At 45.6% G+C, this 23,197-nt stretch overlaps 1 protein-coding gene across 1 annotated transcript in view; it reads right to left on the reverse strand.

The window, feature by feature from the left end:
- Positions 1–21,970, reverse strand: part of Trpm8 (transient receptor potential cation channel subfamily M member 8) — a 69,344-nt gene extending 47,374 nt beyond the window's left edge. The window contains exons 1-7 of the mRNA XM_075951296.1: positions 21,854–21,970; positions 17,801–17,874; positions 13,463–13,619; positions 12,301–12,478; positions 8,572–8,744; positions 6,595–6,769; positions 4,407–4,474 (exon numbers count right to left, since the gene is read on the reverse strand). Of these exons, the coding sequence (XP_075807411.1) occupies positions 4,407–4,474; positions 6,595–6,769; positions 8,572–8,744; positions 12,301–12,478; positions 13,463–13,619; positions 17,801–17,874; positions 21,854–21,970 (942 nt within the window). The remainder of the gene's footprint in view (positions 1–4,406; positions 4,475–6,594; positions 6,770–8,571; positions 8,745–12,300; positions 12,479–13,462; positions 13,620–17,800; positions 17,875–21,853) is intronic.
- Positions 21,971–23,197: the final 1,227 nt, after the last annotated feature.

Below are 23,197 nucleotides of genomic sequence, written 5' to 3' on the forward strand. Positions count from 1 at the left end.
TCAGCTGGTGTTCCCAGAAGCCTCTCTCCTTCCACACCATCCCAACTTAAATAGATAAAAAAAAAAAATTATACTCTTCCCTGCTACTTCCTGTCAACCAGTTGCTAACCCCGCCTCTCTGAGCCTAGGTTAATTTTATTTAATTAACACAAATGCAACACATCTTTACATAGTTAAACAAATGCAGCATAAACCAATGTAACACCTCTTTGCCTGGTTAAACAAATGTTCCACAACAAAAACCCCTGCGATAATTCATGCCTTCCATACAAGGGTGCTTTGAAAATCACCTTACGTACAGAATGGTTCACTCCCCAAACTGGTGTGATGCGTAAGTGGCAATTGTGAAGGTTTGATCCCACACAGTTGTATCGATAACTTATCTAAAGGAAGCAATCAGTGCCCTGGGAATACTTTAAAAGCATCCAGCAGTTACTGTGTTGGCTCCATCATTCCCCCCTTCACTTACTGCAAGAAAGCGAAATAGATGTGCTTTGTGAACAAACACCTCCTGCCCTGATGTGTTCTTTGCAAGAACTTCAGGAGGTGGAAGAGGGGCCTCAGAATCGTTATCACCTGACTTCAAGATCAAAGGATTAAGCCACACATGGGCACAGAAGAACCTGAAAATCCCCTTCTTTAGAGGCTGAAGGCTTTCCGTGGAGAAGACACAGCCCGCCGCACCAAGAGTGTGGGGCTATGAGGAATGTGAGGGAGCAGCCTGGCAGCCCATCCACATCCTCAGAACTCCAGAGGAACAGAAGCGCAAGTGCTGGGTGGCAGCTAAAAGATGTGGAGCCAAGGAGCCCAAGAAACATTAGTTTGATGTTAGTTGGTGTCCTGGTCTCCGGCCCCTGCTTCCGAGGAATGGGAACAAGCGGCGCAGGTCTTCGCAGTTGATACCCCCACCATTAAATTGTAGCGGGGAAAGAAACATCTTCCCTTCACCCTAGGACAAATCTTTCCAAATCTTAAGTTTCAGAGAAAGAATAGGCATGCAGCCAGCTCCCAATCCATCTCTCTCTACATCTTTAACCTGCTACCACTCTCTGTCTACTCTTTATTTTTTCTCATTTATCAATGCTTAAAGAATTTCAGACAGTGCATTTTGATTATGGTCACTCCCTTCCTCCAGCTCCTCCCTGGTCATTCCCTGTTTCTCTATCCAACCAATAAGTGGGCAACAAAGGCCTTACAAGTCACCACAGGCTTATAAATTAAAAGTCCAGGGACGGGAATGGGTTACCTTTTTAGGGAGTTGGCCAGTGAGATTCCACAGACCCCCCAAACACCACAAGGTATTGTACTTGACAGTAAGCCTATTGCTAAAGACACCACCCACACGAGCTATGGAACACAGAGAAACCAAGTTAATGCTGACCCAAAAGCCTCATCTCTACTGACTAACTAACACTCACACTGCAGGGAAGTGTTGCATACACAACCAGAGTAGAAAAGTAATCATCTATCTTACCCAGCTATGAATCCTGGGGGCTACAATAGCAACCGGCCTGGCAAGACACGCCCACTGGTACAATAGAAGCATGAATGTCGTGGGAGTTAGCAATCCCTTTCTGATTGGAGGTAAGACCTACTCCACAGGATGAAACCACATCCTGTCACTGGGGACGGGAATCTGTGAGGAGACACCCAGGCCCTAGCAGAGAACCTGTGACTGTCACTCTGGTAACTGGGTATAGGGTTACACTGACTGCTATGAGTCACTGCTACACCCTGAGATTAGCGCATCAGTCAAGCTTTATCGGAGAAGTGTCTATTCGTAGGAGATGGCGATTAACACGGAGACCAGTCCATCCACAGCTGGGCAAAGAAAGAGAGATGGCAGATGGCTCGGCCCTAAGTGGGATGTCTATTTCACACCTTCTCTCCCCACCTCCTCTTCATACGGCTGCTTTGTCCACACTTATCCAGTGATCATTTCACAGATCAATTTACTTGTTCCCTGAAATTCCTTTAAAAACATTTTTTCTTTCAAAGACTCCTGAATGGCGTCTTTTTTTTTCTTCAACAGCGGTCTCAAAAGCAGCTCTTAAAACATCTCATAACTATCTGTTGAATAAATAAACTAAAAGCCACACCATAAAAAAAAGACCAGATGGTGAGTGTTCCTCTACAATTCTAGAAAATTTTTGCTCGCAAGGACTAGAAATTCCAGTGTGCTCTGGTCGCTAGGCCAGAGATGGTTACTGTGTGTAGGTCTGCTTATTCTAACCCCAGTTTTAAATTAAAGCAAGGAAAAGGGGTGGGCATGAAAATAATAAAGAGAGAAGGTGAACATTATTTTCTTATAAGATCTTATTCCTATAACAACAACAACAAAGATCACTGAAAGCACCCTATCCAAACACTAGTTACATTGTAGTCACTGATGCTCATTTCTAAGGAGCCAGAGGCCTGAATTCCGGCAGGTGCAACTGTAACAACAGAGCCTGCGATGTGGGTGGGGAAATGGAGTCTTTGCCAAGATGCTCAATATCACTCAGGCAGAGTCATCCAGGAGCTCCATGTCGGCAGCATGGCTTAGGTGTGAGATTCCTGCATATGGAGTCCAGGATCCCCAGAAGAGTTGCCATTCCGAGTGCAACTCTTTCTCTCAGCTGAGGAGCAGCCTGTGTCTAGTAAAGGAACAACACATTGCTTACTTCATGAAAGTCCTTAGGATATATAGAGGGCAAAGTCAAGAGAGCTCATGAATGTGGCTTTTGGGAATTTGGGACATCATAAAGAACCAAATCTGTGAATCTGCGGGAGAGAAGAAGGAGCTACAATTAAAACTTAAGTACAAAAAAGCCATCCAGGGACATTATAGCAATATATACGTGTGTGTGTGTGTGTGTGTGTGTGTGTGTGTGTGTGTGTGTGTGTGTATTCAACTAGGGAAAGGAAGGGACATCCAAGCACAAGACGTCTTTTAAGTCCTAAATGCATATTGCCAGAAAATCTTACTACTGCAAGTTACAACTGGAATGCAAGTTCACAAAGAAGCAATATCTAAAGTTGAAGGGAGTGATGCCGACTCACAAAGGCAATCCCGTTAAGAGTTATCAGACAGCTTGGCAGAAACCCCAAGTCAGGAAAGTCAGAAATGGCATACTTCAAGCCCTGAAAGCTTAAAAAAAAAAACTGCCAAAAAGATTAGCATACCTGGAAACGTTATCTTTTAAAGTTCAAGAAGAATAAAGAGATGTTTATCTCTCACCTGGTACCAAAATCAACACAAAATGGATTGAAGACCTTAATACATGACCTGGAACTTTGAACTGAAGCAAAAGCACATGGGTAGAACATTTCAAAATATTTATGCGGGCAAGTACCTGCTGGAAAGGATTCCAGTGGGTCAGGCAACGGCAACAAGAATTGAGAAATGGGATTGCATAAAATTGAAAAATCTCCTTCAGAGCAAAGTCAACAATTAACAGAGAGGAGAGACAGCTCACAGAATGGAAGAGAAATCTTTATAGCTGGCCTGATATTAGTATCTAGAACCTATAAACTCAAAAAGTTAAGCACCAAAACTCCAAGTGCACAGTCAGCAAATGGGAAACTGAATTCAACAGATGTCCCTCAAAAGAAGAGATACGAATGTCCAACGAAGAAAATGAAAGTATATTTAGCCATCAGGAAAACACAAACCGGAACTACCTGAGAGTCTATCTCACTGCTGTCAGACTGACTAGCGTCAAGAAATGAAGCAACAGAACACTAATGAAGGGGCCAAGGACAAGCTATTTTAATTAGTGACTATAGGAGTTAATATAGAGGTACCTCAAAATACAAATAAAACTAGGACAACCATACAATCCAGTATACCACTCACGAGCACACACCCAGAGGAATCTAAGTCAGCAGACACTAGAGACACCGGCACTCCCATGTCCTCTAGGGTACAGTTCACAATGGCTAAGATATATAACAAGATTAGCTACCCAAGAGATGAATGGATAAAGTATTGGATGTGTACACAGTGGGGTTTTAGTCAGTCATAAAGGATGAAGTCTTGTCATTTGTAGAGAAATGAATGGAACTGTGGATAAGAATGTTGAATAAGAAAAGACAAACATCTTATTTCCTCTTGCATGCAGAATCTAGACTTCACACACACACACACACACACACACACACACACACACACATCACGAAGGGAGAAAGGACTGTGTGGGAGAAGGAAAGAGATTAAAGAAGTGGGACAGAAGGCAGTATACTGAACATGAGGAAAATACAAGGAAAACCATGTATGAACAGGTCATGGTGAGGCCCATTTTATACACCAACTGGAAATTTAGTTTGAAAAGATTAACCAAATGCAAAAGACTGGGGCAGCAGTAAGGGGAGGGTGCTTCTATTGGGTGTAGACCAGTCTTTCAGAAAACCAAGCCAAAACTCACTTTCAAAGTCTCTCTTCCACCTCCTTGAGCAAAACACACGATGGGGATCTTACCACCGTAGTTGGAATCTGTAAAACAAGAACAAAGTCTGTTTTGGACTCCACCTTGAGGACTGGGTGTGGCAGGAAGTGGGACGCGGCAGGAAGTGGGATGCGGCAGGAAGTAGGAGGAATGTAAATGACTGTGTGTTGGTTTCCCAGCTACTCAGACCAGAATAATCACACGGAAACTATATTAATTACAAACCTGTTTGGCCTATGGCTCAGGTGTATTCCTAGCTAGCTCTTACATCTTAGATTAACCCATTTCTATTCATCTATGTATCACCACAAGGTTGTAGCCTACTGGTAGATTCTGGCATCTTTCGCCTTTGGCAGCTACATGGCGTTTCCTTGAGTCTGCCTACTCTCTTTCTCCATCTCTGTTCAAATTTCTTGCCTGGCTTTACTCTGCTAAGACATTGGCCAAAATAGCTTTATTCATCAATCAATAAAGCAACACATATACAGAAGGACATCCCACGTTAGAGGACCATCTGCTCTGAGAGCTCATGGCCTTGGCAATAACTGCTTGGATTTGACCTTGGCCCTGAACTGATAGATCCCAATGAAGGAATAGCGGTGTGTCAGACCATCAACAGTGTGGCATGGGTAATACTGTCATTTGTCACTGCTTTTTAAAATGCTGAATTTGTCGCTTCATTAACATTTGTGGATTTGATGAGACCGAGTTAAAGTTTGCTCTTATTCTCTCCCTCATTTGTATAATCCCATGCTTTCCTAAGTAGGTGACAAATTTGCATAATGAGGCATTCTCTCAATGGAGTTGAGTGCGGCTATAAATAACTTCCTAAACTGTGTCTTCATTGAAGCCAAAACAATTGAGACTGTGTCCTGTGAGGCAGTCTGTCACTAAACCACAGGACAGCCTTGCTCCAAAGCAGGACGCCTCTCAGCACCCTGTCCACAGGAAAAGAAGACACATGCAGCTTATCAGATAAGGCCTTGCACTCAGTTTCTGCAAAACCAGTGTTTTAGGTGATTCTATTCTGGTAACCCAAAGAAGGAGCCAAAGTCAAAACATTCAATAGCCTTCCAGTTGTGACAGTCTTAACATCTCTACCCTACTGTTGAGTCTCAAACCCAGGTCAAATAGCTGAGTTGCCTATTTAATATATCAGTACTGACACTGACTGGCAGGGTCTCCCAGCATCCCTCAGGCCCTACCTGTTACAGGGTATGACTGGCATACCCAGCCCTCTACCCTGAACTCCCCAGCCCAGAAGCTGGGCTACCCTTCTCCCAGAGGCTCTTCCCTATATAATGCAGCCATTGTGGTTACCTGCCCCCTTTTGTACCTCTGCCCTCTTGGCTGCTACACTTCCTTCCTCTCTTTCCCCCTCTCCCTTCCCACTCTCCTTTTCTCCACATGACCCAGCTCAGTCTGGTCATCATCTACTGTGGAGGACAAAAAATGCAGGCCCGTTTCCACCTTGTCTGACGGTCGGAGAGTTTGGAGATTTGACAGGCATAGTTGCACGTCCTAACTCAGGAGGTGATTGCTTGGTTCTTTTGAGATTAAGATCCATTCTAATAAGTCCGTGCCTTCCTGACACGTGGTCAGGATATGCAGATGTACTTCTGCTCCTTTTTTTTTTTTAATAAGCATGGGTGAATTTCAGGATCTCAGTCACTGGAATGCCCTCCCAATACTTTCTATGGTTTCTGTTCTGTTATCTTTTATGAGTCTTCATATTCTTTACTTATATTTCTCCAATTCCCACACCCCTACCCTGGTAAGAAGTATTTTTGTCGAGGCCGGTCCTCAACAACCTACCTAATTGCATTGCTTCTTAAATATGCATTTTCCATTAGGAGCTTCACTTTTTACAAATGCCTATAGAAAAAAAAAGCCAGCAGGCTTCCTAAATGAATAAGCAAGAGTGTAAGAAGGTATCTGTCACTCCCTTCAGCATGCTGAAGGACATGTCAGTGGCCCCTGCAGAGACACTCCTGGGATCCTGAAGAAAGGGGAGAAATACAAGCTCCTCTTTAGCAGTGAAGATGGGGAATCAAGAGGGCTAGCTAGCCATGCAGCACCCGCTGCCTCCACAACAGCCATGCATGCATGCATAGCTGGCCTCCAACTGTCACCATGCACGCCGGCCTTCCCGTTCCTAACGACTGACCTTGACTGGTCCGCTCCGAGATGTACTTCTCCAGTTGATTCCGCAGCTTGGCTTCCACTGTGGGGTGTCCATGACATCCATTGTCCACAAGCAGCAGGTGGGTGTGATTGTTGTCAAGGATGTAGAGAGGGTCTCTCTTGAAGTCATCCATGATGTACTGAGCCGAGAAATATCCCTGGAAAGCACAAGGACACTTGTCTTCGGGATGCAGGGTGACATCACGACGACCCTACTAAAGCGAGAGAACTTGTGTTTGCTGCGTGTGACCTCTTGTGACTGTACTGACAAAGAGCACCAAAATTGAAGTAGAAAAAAAATATGATCACAAACAGCCTACTGTAAACCAAGAATGAGCAAGAACTGCGCTGTCTTGTTCATATGTATTTAATATTCTCATGACTCAAAAATAAAACACCGATCAAAAATTAAAAAAAAAAAGATGATGAAGAAAATTCTCTGAAGCAGATCTAAAATAAGGTATGGCATGTTTCAAACAGTGGCCTTGTTTCAGGTTGGCTGAGCCTCCATCCTGTTCCACCCATAGCAGTGAGCGCTACAATGATCCTGGTGAGCCTGTGTCAGAAGATGTGGCCAATGAGATGGTTATGAATGTTTTGTTTTATACAGAAGACCAAACACTGTCACCCAGGAAAATACTAGAGAAACCAGGAAGCCAAGCGCAATATCATAAGAGTTTGCTGCAAAATCATGCTGTCATGGAAGACTGTCATCAGAAGTAAAAAGAGGATTAAAAAAAAATCTAGCAGTATAATTTAAGTCTCTAAAAAACTATGTTTTCTACGGAAATGAAGATTGTAGCATATAAATGGAAATGTAAATTATACTTAATTCTAAGAGCTGTGGGTTGTTGTCATCAAGATTTTATGTGCATTTAGCTATTATCTGTACACTTCATAATTTCACACTGATCAGCATTTCCATGCCGTCAAAACATCCTCAGAAGGAGTATTTTCCTACCTCCGTGGTTATTCTTCATTTTTGCATGGTGATATGTCTGGGCTTCCCTCTTTATAGTGATAAATATTCTAGATTATAATATCTAGTAATAAGTACTGAGTCCCAAGTATTGCTGGATATTTAGATTTATGCCACTTCTTGGGCATTACAGGATGCTTTAATGAAATCTTTGCCCTAATATTAAATTCTCTAGGGATGAATTTATTAATGCAATTGTTGGCACTTTCCAAAAACAGTTTCATACTTGTGACAAAGCTCCGTGGAGAGCACAGATTTGACTTCTTAGGTTCCTGTACCCCCTTATTAGTCTCCAAAACAGCAACATAGACAAGAAAGTGAATGATGTTTTTTAAAACTAAGCCCTTAACATTTACCATCTAAATGCCTAGTGAGCCTCAGATGGAATAAGATTATATTAAATATAGATTTCTGAACATCTAGCCCAAATCTCCTGAGTAGGACTTGGGTAGTTTCTCACTGTTTCCAAAACGTCACACCTGACACATATATCAGTGGATATCATATATCTGTAGTGCATTCTGGACATAATTTGAGGGAGGTCTGCTACCTCCTAAATCAGTTCTCTGTAAACATTTGGTAGTATGGGTCTCAGCCTTCTCCACACTGGGTTAAAGTCGGAGAACAATAATAAACCTGAATTCCTAAGAATCCGGCACGGTAGTGCAGGAGTATACCTACAGGTGAACTCTTCTGAGATTGATTTGAATCATAATTCATAAAAACAGTGCACCCAAGTCTAATAGGAGCTTTCTGGAGACAGATTTTAATGGCAAAATGCCTCCACTATTGGTTCCTGCTTTGGAATTCCTTAAGACTACCCCTCCCCCTTGTCTTTAAGAGCCAAGGTCTATAGGTTGTTCTCATAAGACAGGCTTTCCCACCATCTGGCTCCACTACAGAGCCTCAGCATCCGGGTCATAGCCATTGCCCTGGTCTTTCCCCCACAGAACCTTACAGGCCTCCCTGCCCCACACATACCTCATCATCACAATTCCGGATGAGAGTGTCCCTGTTGGAGACCATGCCCCATGCCGCGATGCCAATGGCCACGATGTTCTCTTCTGAATTCCTGCTAATGGTGTTATCTCTTACCACTTCACCTATGTACTTCATCAGACCGTAGTGAGTGCCTCCCGTGAGAATCCAAGCACCTGTGGACGAGGGAGGGGGAACGGAACTTCACTGGTGCTGAGTAAGGTTTTGGTCCTGTGTTTCTAGATTCCCGAGGGAACCTTCCTGCCCATGAGCTCCCGGATGCTGCATTGAGAGCCAGACTGTGGGATGGGAGCACATGGCGAACAAGAAGAGAATCCAAGGTCATCGGGAGTTCCTGAGGGGCATGTACCAGACAGCACAGGTTCGGTGCCCCATTCTAGATATGCATTCTCAGCCTCCACAGAAGGTGCACTCAGGAGTCTCCAGGGGATTGCTTTCATGAACAGTGAATGCCTGGCGTGAGCTCGTAAGTGAGCTGGGCAGTGCAACCATAGAGGGCAGTGTGCTCTCTCTCCAGACCTCATGCCGGTCAGAACAGGCTGGACCTTCCTAGCCCCAGCAAATCTGCTTTGCTTTACATAACTGTGTTTATTTTTATTCAAGGTTTATATCTGATGATCCTCTCAATGTCAAGCACTTTTCTGAATTTCAATGGAAAATAAAAGAAACTAAAGACCTGCAGGTTCGGGCTGTAGCTCAGAGACAAAGTGTTTTACCAGCACATGTCAGACCATGGGTTCGGATCCCAGCACCAGACAACAGAAAAATTATTTAATATACTGGGAATGACTATTGTGTAACTTGTAGCCTAGGCAATCCTCACTCTAAAGGCAGACCCTACCTTGAAGATACTCTCCATCTTTTGGGAAGTCCCCACCTTGAACACAGTCCCCATCCATCCTTAGGGCAGCCCCCACCTTGAACACAGCCTCCATCCATCTTTAGGGCAGCCCCCACCTTGAAGACACTCTCCATCTTTTAGGGCCACCCCCACATTGAACACTGTCTTCATGCTTAGGATAGCCCCTATCTTGAACACTGTCTCCATCCTTAGGACAATTCCCATCTTGGAGACATTCTCCATCCTTAGGGAAGTTTCCACTTTGAGGACACTATCCTTAGGGCAGTCTCCACCCTGAAAGAAGTCGCTATTTTCTCTCTTTATCAGCTCTAGCAATAGAAGTCTTCGAAGTCCTGAGGCAGCCCTCTTCTACAGTTGTTAGAAAGTCCATTCATTTGCTGTCTGTCTCCATTGTCTAGTTTCCCTGCCATATTTGACAAGGAAGAACTAGGTCATCAGTCACCTCCCACATCAAAGACCTGCTAATCCGTAAGTGCCTTGTGGCCCTTAGAAGGTTCATACCCAATTCCTAAGCCAGTTCTCAGTGTTTCTTCTTAAAATAAGGTAACTGGACATGACCAACACCAAGGACTCGGGGAGTATTGCCTTCTTTGCCCTGGCTAAACTAACAGAGTCAACTTTGTTAATTAGTTAGAAATGAGCTGTCTTCTAGGCCAAAGCCACTTATTCTGTTCACATTGTGTGTGTGATATGTATGTATCTGTGTAATATGTGTATATGTGTGTGTATCTCTCTGTGTGTGATATGTGTGTATCTGTGTAATATGTGTATATGTGTGTGTATCTCTCTGTGTGTGATATGTGTGTATCTGTGTAATATGTGTATATGTGTGTGTATCTCTCTGTGTGTGATATGTGTGTATCTGTGTAATATGTGTATATGTGTGTGTATCTCTCTGTGTGTGATATGTGTGTATCTGTGTAATATGTGTATATGTGTGTGTATCTCTCTGTGTGTGATATGTGTGTATCTGTTTGTGTAATATATATGTGTATGTTTGTGTAATATGTGCATCTGTGTGTGTATTTGTGTAATATGTGTATATGTGTGTGTATCTGTCTGTCTGTGTAACGTGTGTATCTGTTTGTGTAATATATATGTGTATGTTTGTGTAATATGTGTATCTGTGTGTGTATTTGTGTAATATGTGTATATGTGTGTATCTCTCTGTGTGTGATATGTGTGTGTATCTGTTTGTGTAATATGTGTATATGTGTGTGTCTGTGTGTGTAACATGTGTGTATCTGTTTGTGTAATATATATGTGTATGTTTGTGTAATATGTGTATCTGTGTGTGTGTACGTGTGTACTTGTGCTTGAGCATCTCTGCTACAGCACAGTTGCAGGTCAGAATACACCTTCCAGTCAGTTCTCTCCTGTCTGTGGGTTCCAGTATCAGACTCCGACTGTCAGTCTTGTCATAGGCTCCTTTACCTGCTCAGCCATCATGCTGGGCCCAGTGCCAGGGACTCCATGTGTTTTCTTCTACTCTGTTCCCAGGGCTTGCAATCACCCTGGACAGACACTGGAAAATTCCTATCTAAGATAAAATGTGTTTCCTCAGTTCTGTCGGTCAAGGCTTCTTTGCAAAAGAAGTTTCAAAAACGTCCAAGTAAACTGAACTCACGTATGAGAAAACCATCAACCAAGCCTAAGTTGAGACTCAACCTACAAAGCTGTGGCTGTGCTCTCATGGAAGTGTGGCGATGGACGGAGACTGAGAACCAGTACTGATGGAGAAAAACAGAAGGCTATGCAAAGTTAAAGGAATTTGGAACACAAATGGAGAAAAAAATATGCCTTATTTAGAAAGGCCATTAAAGAGGCACAATCAACAATCAGGGAATTCCCAGTGTCAGGGAATGTAAACGGTCCCTGCCCCAGGCTGGAAAATTGCAGTGAGATATGTAAAGGACTTCCCTTCTCTTCGAAGACGCAGGCCAGTGAATTGGGGGGCTAAGAGCCATGATGTCTGCAGCCCACTCTCAAATCATTTTGTCCCAAATCCTAGTACACAAATATTCATAAAATAGTCATGGAATAAAATTCATAAAAGAATAATTCACAAAGAGATATTTATAGAAGGCAAATGCAGGAAATACCAGCCATCAGTAAGTCTAGACGCATGCACTTATGTTCATCATATTACTCTTGAAACATTTCTGCAGTGCTTGAAAGTTTTTAAAATTAAAAAAGTAAAAGAGAGAACATGCTAAGCTGAGCATATGAAGTCAAAGCTACCATTATCTGGGTCACACAACCACACAGTGTTCACAGTGCTGTGGCCTGCAGCCTCTGTTTCCAAAAGCACACCAACGATCTCCAAGATTAAAGAAAAATCTAATTAAAATGCCTTTTTAATTATTTACTAGAATATTCTGACTAAAATTTATATGTGAAAATAATAAAACTACTGGGAACTATTCTTTTTGTAATTAAGATTTAACACCTTAACCCCAACTGAGAGTTACTCTGTAAATCTGCCAGCCAGAGAATCTTATCTTTCCATCTGCCTGAGAATTTTATTTAGAATAATAAAATGACAAGTATATTTCTCTGGGCTGGAGAGATGGCTCAGCCATTATGAGCTCATATTGCACTTATAGATGGCTCCAATTCAATACCCAGCACCCAGAGCTGCTCACAACTGCCTGTATTGCCTGCTCCAACGCCCTCTTCTGGCCTCTGTTGGTACCTACACTCACAGGCACATAACCCACAGAGACTTACACAGTTCTAGAAATATCTGGATTCTGCGGATAAGTAGCATGTGCAAACTTTATCCTCTGCACCCAAAATGCAGCGCGGTCTAGGAATAATAATCCGAGATATTCTCAGTACTAGCATACCTTTCGACTGTGCGATGTAAATCAGCCGGCTGAAGATCTTGCGCATGCGCGGCTTCAGTGCGAAGTTTTTGGCGCCACCAGTCACTGAAATGACCAGGTTGGGTGTTTTGAGGTGCCAGTGCTGGGTCAGCAGTTCATACAGGGTTTCCGAGTCTGTGTCGCAGGACAAGCGGATATACTGTAGGGGCAGGATAAAAGCGCCAGGTTTGTGTACTCTCCCCCGGGGGTGTTGGGTGGGTGGCTGCACCCGGGGCACGGGATAGGGTGTCCTAGGCAGGGCTGCTGCCAGGGCCTCACCGGAAAGTGGAAGGAAGACATGGGGGAAGAGTGACCCTGAATGGTTCCACAAGCCGGATGGAGACCCTGAAACTTTACCTGGCCCTTGAGGTATTGAAAGCTGGGTAGACAAGAGATGATGAAGGGTCCTCAAACTACCATCTTGGCACACCTGGATGAGCCAAGGAGGAGATGGGCAGCCTGTGGGAAGACTCGCTGACCCATCATAAGGCAGAGCCCTAGCAGTGGGTGGAGCTGCGTGTGCTCAGGAACTACCAATACAGAGCTTAGGGACTCGTGGGGTTAAGGTCCAGACATCCAGCCCATGGCTTGAGCTATTGTTGAAACAGAATATGGGAACCCTTGAGGAAGACCAGTTTCTAATGGAAAGACCGTTGTAAAACTCATGGATATAAAGAAATGTCGCCTTCGTTGGAGATTACAGTATATTGTCAGGGACAAAAGGCCCCAACATAGAAAACTATTTTTCCTAACTGGGCCGGTACGGAGGTGCGAGAAATAACCAGACACAGTTCACACGGTCATCACAGAAGGGCATCTCAGGCTTCTCTCCATCCTGAAGATCTACCCCCTACAGTATATCCTTAGGGATGCTGCCCCAAGCTACTCACAAAAGTATTCTCCCTTCCTCTAACAGGCTCAGGATGTCACAGGGACCCATGATGTCTACCACAGCTCCAGCCATGATATCACCCTTACCTACTGAGTTTTCAGACTGAGCACAGTCTAGACGCTGTCTTCTGACTTTTCCTGCAGTGGTGTGGGCAATCACCCATCCCCACCTCCATGCTTCTGAAACAGCTCAAGGCGGCCAAGGCGGCCCAAGCCCTTAGCACACATATTAAAGCAGAACATGGGGGCTTACCTTGCCTTTCTTCCCCAGAGTCTCAAACTGAATGTCACCAAAGGCGTCTGTTGGAAACTCCTTGGTATGTTTCTTGTAGTTCCACTTCTCGTTTTCGTTGATCTGGGTGCCTTCGATGTGCTGGTTCTGGGCATAGCCACACTTGCAAATGCTCTCCCTGGGGAAAGAACAGATTTCCGTCTGCTCAAATGGCTTGTCACATCTTAGGATAAACTACGCGTTCTAAACTTCAACCGGCACAAGAAATGCTATCCTCGTCTCTTACTCCCAGGCTATTTCCCTCATCTTGGCTGATTGTCTAGAAAGGAGTTTCATGGTTTGTTCCTGTTGCTAATTATCTGTTTGTCAATGAGCTTTGCCCTGTGCTGGGAGCGAGGCAGAAAAGGACTCCTGCCCTGCATTAACTGTGTGAGAAGCCATGAAGCTGGTAAGAGGTGGAACTCAGGTATCTGGGAACAGCTTCTCATGTGAGTCTGAGCTAACTCACAGCGACATACAGGCATTAGTGCTTCAGTGCCAACCTCACCGGATGCCCAAGCAAGTTGTGCTCTTCTGAGGATGGGTAAGCTCTTCCCATGAGCTATGCTCAAGCCTGGTAGGGGTCCAAAGTTCTCCAGAGCTTAGAAACCACCGTTCTCTACCAGATATTCACTGCTTAGATGACTTTGGGTCAGTAACAGCTCAATCTAGACAAGGAAAACTGCTGTAGTGAACATTAGGTTTTCCCACTGAAAGTACACAGAACTCAATCCTAACTGTCCACTAGGGGGCACACGTGCATGATGGGAAGCTGAAAGAGGATTAAAGACACCGTGGTAAGTAGTGCAGCCTATCCTCCCCTTCTAGAATACCCTGTAATCATGCAACAAGTGTCTGAGAACACTACTTATTATTAAATAGCATCTGCAACACCCAAGTTGAAACTGATGCAATTTCCTGCCCCTCAAGTTGCCTGGCATCTCCTGGAGTGGCTAAGTAGAAACCTGGCAAAGATCACGCAGAACCAACCAAATGCCTCCGTTTGTCCTGGCACAGTCCCTCTCCTGCCCGGCTTGCTGTGAGGGCTGGAAATGACGCAAAGCGTCAAGTGAGCCTGGTGCACAGCGCATGCTCTGCCAAGGAGACCTTCAGCTCAGGGTGGCGCACAGATACAGGTCAAGAAACAATGGAGCACTAACAACCAAAAGAAGTAAAAGTGCGGTAAAAAATATCTGCAAACACGGTCTGTGTTTGACCAATTCCACAGTCGAGAAGGACAGAGCAAAAGAACAATGGAGCCAGACAATGTCACCCAACATCATCATAGATAACCAAAAGCTCAATGTCCTATTTTATATCCTTGGCCCAAGGCTAGGTAGACTAATGTCACTCACTGTTACCACTGTCTCCATCCATACAATAAAGTATATGACCTGAGATGTGGACCTACTCCAGGGCGCAGGGACAGTGCAGAAGACGCACCCACTTCTAGCATCCTTGTACCCTACATACTCAGCCAACTGCAGCAAAATTTCTCCCAACAGTCAGAGCCAGAGGAAGATATGTCAATTGAGAAGATCTTGTTAAGGTTGTTTCTGGCTGGATTCTATACTTTATATTCGCGATCCAAAAATATAATGGCCTCTAGCAAACACTGTGTGAACGGATGAGCAAAGAGACATGGCATTAATCAGTCTTCTTATAAATAATTTATATCTGCAATTTGTGTATATTTGTGTAAAATAGGTACTTTAGCTTTCCTTCTAGGATGCATGGATGCATGCACACCACTATTACAGACCAGAGGAAGCGCTGTCTTTCAAGGTCTTCACCACCACTGCGTTTGTCTGGCATAAAGCAAAATGTAGGTCAAGCCCTACCTATGGTAGTTGTATTTTCATTTATGAGGGGATAGGGGTGACTTGTGTTTTTGTTACTTTTTCTAAACACTCAGCAGAAGAAGCTCACAGCTCAGTAGACAAGGGTCATGAGCACTGCAGAAGTCAGTGATCTGTGGCCCAACCAAACCACCTGTTTCTACTGCCGGGAAGCGGTGACCTCGGCTGCATCCCAGGGGCCCAGGGCTTCTCTGTTAACAGCCCTCCATGTGAAGTACTGAAGCCAGACTAGACACCAAAGCCCCGCAAGGGAGAGGCTACCGTGAGGAGCAAACAGGAATGAGGAGCAAAGGGGACTCCTCAGGAATCCACACCAGCAGCTGCTCCTGTCCAGGAAACTGTTGCTGTTGCCTCCTCTTTTAGGTCCCTCTTGGGGAGCACACACTTGACCTGGGTCCTGAAGAGACTGCTGTTGCTCCCCAACACCATCTGTACAGTTGTACGGGGGTGACCCTGCTTATGCACCAGAATCCTGAGCACCTATGCAGTCACCAGACCCACGCATAGTTTTGACACTGGTGTTCCTTTCTTGGAAATTTGGCAAGAAAATCAGAATTGGGATCAGAAGGTCTGTTCTCATCTCTTTCCAGGCCACACAAAAGTCCTGTGGGTACTAAGAAGGAGTGGAGAAAGGGACAGACAGGACTTTCTGAGTCCCCACAAACCTAGTCACGGTTTCTAACTACTCAAGGGACCCGACCACTGCCTGCTTTTAGATGGCATTCCTGTCTCCTCAAAGCAAGCTCTGTTTTTTTTTTTTTTCAATTCAACTCGTTGAACTCTACAACAGGACCCCTAACGACTGCAGAGTGTGAGAACTGTCCTGGCTCAAAGTATCAGTGAAAATAATAAATGTTTTTCTAAAATTATAAAAAAAAATCGAGCTACAGACTAGATCCTGTACCATCGAGTGTTCTTGCCTCTGTTTGCACAGCTCCCAAGGGGCTTCACTCAGCTTAGCCAAGGAAACAAGAGCCTGCTGGGACTGAACCATTTCCATAACCCTTTCTCTTACGGAGTCCTTGGGGACTTCCCAAGACAAGGCTGCTTCCCATGCCCTCTCTTCTCTGTCACTGCTGCCTGCCAATCCACTACCCTTTGGGACATGTCCCCAGCCACCCAAGCTCACAGTAGAGTAGCAGATGGTCCACTTGCCCTTGCCATAGCTGAAGATAGAGTCCTGAGCCCCTTTCCCTGCCAAGGATAGGGGTGCATCTTAAATGATCTTTTGACCAAAGAAGTTGTCTGGCTCCTTTGTGGGTTGGTAGCCCTCCAAGAACCAATCTGCATGAATTGTTTAGAAACAGGGAAAGGGCCTTGCCAGGAAAGAATTGGGGGTATAGACACGTGGAGGAGGGTCAGGGATAGTAGAGAGGAGAGCTGGGAAGGGTTGGGGGTGAGGTAGGGGGCACTGGCATCCTATTTCACATCCTCAGAACCATAGTTCAGAATCCCACAGAGCTACACACATCTTTATTGCGGCCAAGAACCGTGCGTGGCTATTTCATTTTGTAGTTGAGCAAAGAATGATTAAAGCTGGTCAGTCACATGACATTGCCATGTTGATAGCTCGATACACAGAGTTTTGTTGCAGAGAGCTACAATTGCAGTGTCCTGTTTCTACACAGGACTCAACATGGACCAAGAAGTGAGAGCCAAAGAGAGCAGTCCGGACCCATGGGAATCCCACTTTATGGCAGCAGGTAGCCGCTGGGCTACACAATGTCTCAAAGGTGCCCAGAGGAGGAGAAGTTCCATCATCCTCCCCCAGGGACCACTCAAGAAACAGACATCCACTAGGGATGAAAGCGAAGGTCCACCTGGGCTTAGCACACACGTGGCAACCCCAGGGTCTCAGCGGTGATCTGTATCCTGTGTCATCTAGCTTGTCCAGTAACCACAAAATAGGGATGGGTGTCAGTGTTTCTTGCCATTTCGAGTCCCTTGTCTTGTAACAGACAGGGTCAAACCCATTCATTTTCCTTTCTGCTCATTAACATCATGAAAGACCCCTGTGTGTTGGGTTTGTGGGGCCTCTCTTGCAGGCGGCTGAACCCCCAAACACAGAAGACTTGATGTAAAGGAGCACCCACTTAGAAGGGAAGTGCCCAGGACCACAGCCATGAGGAAGGGACATTCAGATAGTGCAGGAGCCTATGGGTAGAGCTGCCTGCGAAGTGTTAGGTAACAGGGCGGACTCCCAGGCTCATGGGAGCCCTGAAGGGAGTGACAGTCCCTCTCAGTGACTTTACCAACTGCGATATGGCCAGAGCTAAGAGACAAGAGAGAAGAGCGGAAGCAGGGAATTCTGCAGGCGTGTCAGAGCCATCTTAATCACACGCCATCGGGGACTTTAGAGAGGCAACCATCCCCAGTAATGAACCCAAGGGCTCACTGTGCCAACAGTCGCTGGCTGTGCTCGGAAACGCAGAAGCCAATGTGGACGAAAGCTGCAGCTTACATGGCCTTGGAGTCTCTGGTGAAGAAAACGCACTCTCGTTTCTTAAAATTTGCCTGGATAAAATCCACCAAATCCTGTTAAAAAAAATATGGAGAGTAATGCGTTACTCATGTGTTCTCTCAGATCTGCTGGGATTAACGAATACTATCCATGTCCTAGCCCTCCCCAAAGGTTGTCATGGCGTCCTTTTTGTTTCTTTTAGATCACTCTGAGTTTATTTTTAATGACACATACATTCAAACTGTTTAGCTAAATGAAAATGTTTCCCAAAGTTGCTTAGCATTGTCTTGTGGATAAATTGGCATCACACACACACACACACACACACACACACACACACACAAACACTCATATAATGTTTTTCTCTCTTCACAGTTACTAGGGAACAGAAGTGTTGGATGATAGTTTGGGATTAGAAAAAAACTATCTGTGCATATTTTCAGCCCTCTTCTGCCTGATTTTTTTTTTTAAAAAAGAGACGTTTTCTAAAATGCCCTTCATTTGTATTTGCTCCACTCTGGGCAAGGTGGTTAGGTGTAACTGGGAACTAATAATAAGAACCATCCCAGGCTTTTAGAAACCAAAGATGTCTCTTACGTTGGCAGAGAAAGACATTTGGAAACACTCATATTCCTCACAAGGAGAGAGTTTGCAATCAATAGTTATGTATCATAAATAGTGACCATGATACAGAAGGACTGTCAATCAGCAGAAACAAAGCAGATGGTCTGATGGAAAAACAGCAAGAGACAGAGACGATATGGATAAAAAAGGAGCCTACAGGAAAGTCCTACATACATAAAATACATAAAAGCTCCACCACTTTACATCTACCTACCAGATCAACAAAACTTAAATCAAAAGGACAGTTGCCAGCCACTGGAGATGAGGAGGAAGGCGAAGGACCTCACACTCCCAGTAGGTGAGAGAGTAAATTGGTACCACTCAGGATATTACACATGAAGCCATTTCTCCGAGGACCCATTAGAGAATGGTTTCCCAAGAGCCTGTGCTCTCTCAATCCATGGAACTCCATCCTCGGAAATGTCCAGCCCTGATGCAGTGTGGCTCCTAGGAGCTTCCCTTCCACAGGAGCCCCAGTCAATTGCAAGTCATCAGGTGCTGGCAGCTGAGGTACTCAGACCACTTCCCCTGTTGGTGGCCTCACAAGACAGACTAGCTCTGAAGCCAGCCCTAACTTCTTGTCCCCTATAGAAGAGTCAGCCAGACATGTGCTACATAAGGCGGGCTCCTCCCTGTTTGGAGTTTGCCATGCATTCCCAGCGCCTGCACTGACAACTACTCTGGTATCAGACACTGGGGACCTTCGCCTCCGTTTATGAGTGGGCCCCATAGATCTCGTTGTTCAAACCCAGACCCATTGAAGGAGACATTCCATCTTCAACTATCAGCCCTCAAAGGGCATTGTGTTTCTCAGATAGATCCAGTGTACACATCCAAGAACACTGGGTGGTATTGGTCCCAGCATCAAATGCCAGAAACCCAAGTATCGGTCTCTTTGAGGCTGGGTAAGCAGAATCCCATAGCGGAGTTCCACATAGCGGAACAAAGAATTGACAGAGGCTATATGCATCAACATGGACCAATCCCCAAAACTAGTGATAATAAAACATAAAGAACCCACAAAGGAGCCTTTGTCAAGCCCAGCTGTGCCTGTATCCAACAGAGACAAAGCCAAGCCCCACAGGCAGTCCCACAAAGACTAGGTGACACACAGTTCAGGAGAGTGCCTGCGACCTGGGGCAGGAGAAGGGCACTCTGAAGCCTCCGCTTCTCAGTCTGGAGGTGGCTCCCATGTCATGGTGATGACAGCTTCTGGAAGCTTGGAAGCTCATTCCTCTATGTGTATTCCTCAGGAAAATTTAGGATAAACGCAGCTCCTCTGCCCCTCTGCAGAGAAGGCATTGGGAACTCTGTGCTGCCCAGTTTTCCTCACAAGAATGTTTATCCACTTAGATGATTCTGAGTGCTCCTAACACGGAGGACAGAAACTCAACAGCTGTATGGGACATGGAGTGATCCTAGAGAAGAGGGTGATTTTTAAAAAAATAATTTCTTGCTAATAATTCCCTTGGAAGGTGCACTTTCTGAGACGTGTGTGTGTGTGCTCAGGAGGCCAACAGGAAGTGAGAAGTCCCAGCCTTCATCCCACTTCTGAGGGCTCTGGTGCCTGAAGTCAAGGGTTCTTTGGAGATAGTCTTCCAGTGGTGCTGCATTGCTTGGGGTCAAAGGAAAAGAAGGAGGAGAGCAAGGTCTGAAAATTCTGGAGAGGTCCCCATTGCCTGTGTCCACTCTGTCATGGAGCAGCCCTAAAGTGAGACGTAAGGACAGACTCTAAGGGGGACACTTAGTCCTAGGGGTGTCAAGATGAGGGGTGTCACCTGAGGCTCCTGAGTACCCCTTCCCTCCATGCCAGCCACGGGAGGTAGGTCTCCGCTGGAAGAAGGCACAGGCTTCTGTAAAGGCACACGCTCCCTTTTTTGAGTGTTTTGACAGCTCATGGATCCACACAATTGACCAATCAGATGAAAATGATGGCCTGAGTGGTACCCTGGCTCTCCCTCCCCCACCCCCGTTCCTTCTTCTTTATAAATCCAGCTTCTACCCCAACCCTTAATGCTGCAGTCAGTGAAAGCCAGACTTCCAACTACGGTGTTCTGACAAATCAGAGTGTGTGTCACGCCTGACAGTACAGAGAGCAGGCTGGAGGGGACCACGCGTTACAGGAGTGAAACTGAACGGAGTTAATGTCCTGCTGTCCCACTAAGCTGAACCCACTAAGAAGCCACGCCCTGTCGGCAGTGTCAGGGCTGGTTCGGGATGAGGACAGATGGGCCAGAGGAAGCAACCAGGAGGCAAGAGCAACAGAACCGAGTCGAGGACACGGACATCACAACTCGGTCCTGAAGCCACAGCGTGAGAACGAGAGCATCAATCATGAGTAGTGAAATCAACATTAAAAACATGATTTAAAAAATTGAAGGGACTGAGTGACTCCTGACTGCCGGGCCCCAGATGGGGCATCTGCAATACAACCCCTACAGCTAACACTTGGGGGACAGAATATCACAGAATGGGGAGGAGAGAGATTGTCGGACCCAGAAGTCCAGGATGTCTGATGCTTGATAATGTCTTCTGAGCAGGATGGAGATGTTGCTCCCAGGAACTCTCGACAACACGGCTGCCTGCACAAGACCTGCGAAGTCCACACTAACTGACATGCCAACAGGGATGGAGGAAAATTTCACAAAACCCCACCGGGAGATGAAGAGTTCCAGGGAGTCAGCGGCTGCTTGGGGGAGGGCAATCTATGCAAATAAGGTGATAGCATTAATGAGACTGGGTAGGTTTCACACACACACACACACACACACACACACACACACAGAGAGAGAGAGAGAGAGAGAGAGAGAGAGAGAGAGAGAGAGATCACACACACACACACACACAGAGAGAGAGAGAGAGAGAGAGAGAGAGAGAAATCACACACACACACACACACACAGAGAGAGAGAGAGAGAGAGAGAGAGAAAGAGAGAGAGAAAGAGAGAGAGAGAAATCACACACACACACACACAGAGAGAGGGGGGAGAGAGAAATCACAGAGAGAGAGAGAGAGAGAGAGAGAGAGAGAGAGAGAGAGAGAGAGAGAGAGAAATCAACACAGAAGAAGAAGAGGTCTGAATTCAATAAGGGGTTGTGGGTGGGGACACAATAGGAATTGGAGGGAAAAGAGAGGGGATGCAGATGAAACATTATAGTGTATTCATATGAAATCCTCAAATTTTACCAGAAAAAAAATGATTTAAGGAACACGGTGCTTAAATTTTTCCTAATGACTTATTAAAATGATTGTCATCTTAAAAGAGAAATGCTTGAAATACGATACAGCAATGAACACGCTTCTACATTCTACCAAAAAGGACTCATAAAACACATACCAACCAGGACACGAGAGAAAACGTTTTTGCAGAGAGCAAACTGGTCACTAGATAACCCTCATCGCGTCAAGTGGCCTCAGTGTGGACTTACACTGTCACTGTAGGACACGTTTGTGCTCCGAGACACACTGGAGTACAGAGTCCGGGTGCTGCCCAGAGCCCCGTTCCTGCGGCTCCTCATGCTGAGCCTGGCTCCCTCGAAGGACATCTTGCCTGTGAAGAGTGGAGGACAGGTGTGTTATAGCTAGTAAAGGGGCTTCCCTGGAAACATGTGCCCTGGTGCCCCTTCCTTGCGTCGCCGTGGGCAGTGTACCGTGTCCTGTCTGGCTCACCAGCTTCATCAATCCTGTACCTATTACGTTTCATTCTCTAGGACCCAGCAAGCGTTTCTGCCCTACAGCACTATGGTCTCAAGCCTCAGTGCTGCCACCCTATGGTAGCAACATGCATGGCAACATTTTATGACTGCAGCATTCTTGGGACAAACTGTCTGACCCACCCTAGAGTACCACCCACTGTGTTTGCACTAATTGTCTACTTGGTTGCTGAATATGGAACGGCTAAATTAAACAATATTAAAAATTACTATGTGCATATCTCTCTGTCTCTCTCTCTGTGTTTGTGTATTGGTGGGGGAAGGGTGGAGGAGTGTTTGTAAGCATGCTCATGTCCTTGGAACATCTTCTACCCTGAAGCAACCATCACAAGACTCATATATTGTTCTTCCTGGCCTCCACTGGCTCAGTGAGGCCCAAGCCATGCCTATCCTGTTCACCACTAGAACTCTAGGACCCGGCAATGTATAGGAAGCATACCATATACACGTCCATCAGATGAGGCAGCTGGGCGACTCAGTACTCCCTCCCAAACCCTCCAGGACAACTGCCATGACAGCTCTTGTAGCCTCTGCGTGTAGAAACACCTAGCACACCGAGCTGACCCAGCGTTCACTTACAGAGTGCTTCTGATCCCACAGCTCCGTGGCCTTGACTCCCCATCCAAGATCCATGTTCCCAGACCAGCCACAGACTCTCCTGAGCCACAGACCTGGGAACTGTCCTAGAACCCACTCAGTGTGCAGAGCAAACTGGTTAAAGCACTAAGTGCCTCTTTTACTCCTCCCCCCAGGCATTTCAAAGAGCTGCACGGAGTATTAATAGGTACTTCATATACATTACTGCACAACCGCAAATCAGTCCTGCCATGTATTCGAGATGCCTCCCATACAGCAAATTGCTTCTGAATGGGGCCCAGATGGTCGGGAAGCAATTTCATTTGCTTTGCAACAAGAAGCTCCACCGCTCTGCAAATGAAAAGGTGTGTTTTTGCATTGGAGACCACATCCCTGCCAAACCATGGAAGTCGTGCAGCTGACTGTACTGTCTCGCTTCTTTCAGGCATTGGTCTCTGACCCATGTCTGAGGTCAGCTGATAA

The sequence above is a fragment of the Microtus pennsylvanicus genome, chromosome 17 (genome assembly GCF_037038515.1).
Source record: "Microtus pennsylvanicus isolate mMicPen1 chromosome 17, mMicPen1.hap1, whole genome shotgun sequence".
Taxonomy (NCBI): Eukaryota; Metazoa; Chordata; class Mammalia; order Rodentia; family Cricetidae; genus Microtus; species Microtus pennsylvanicus.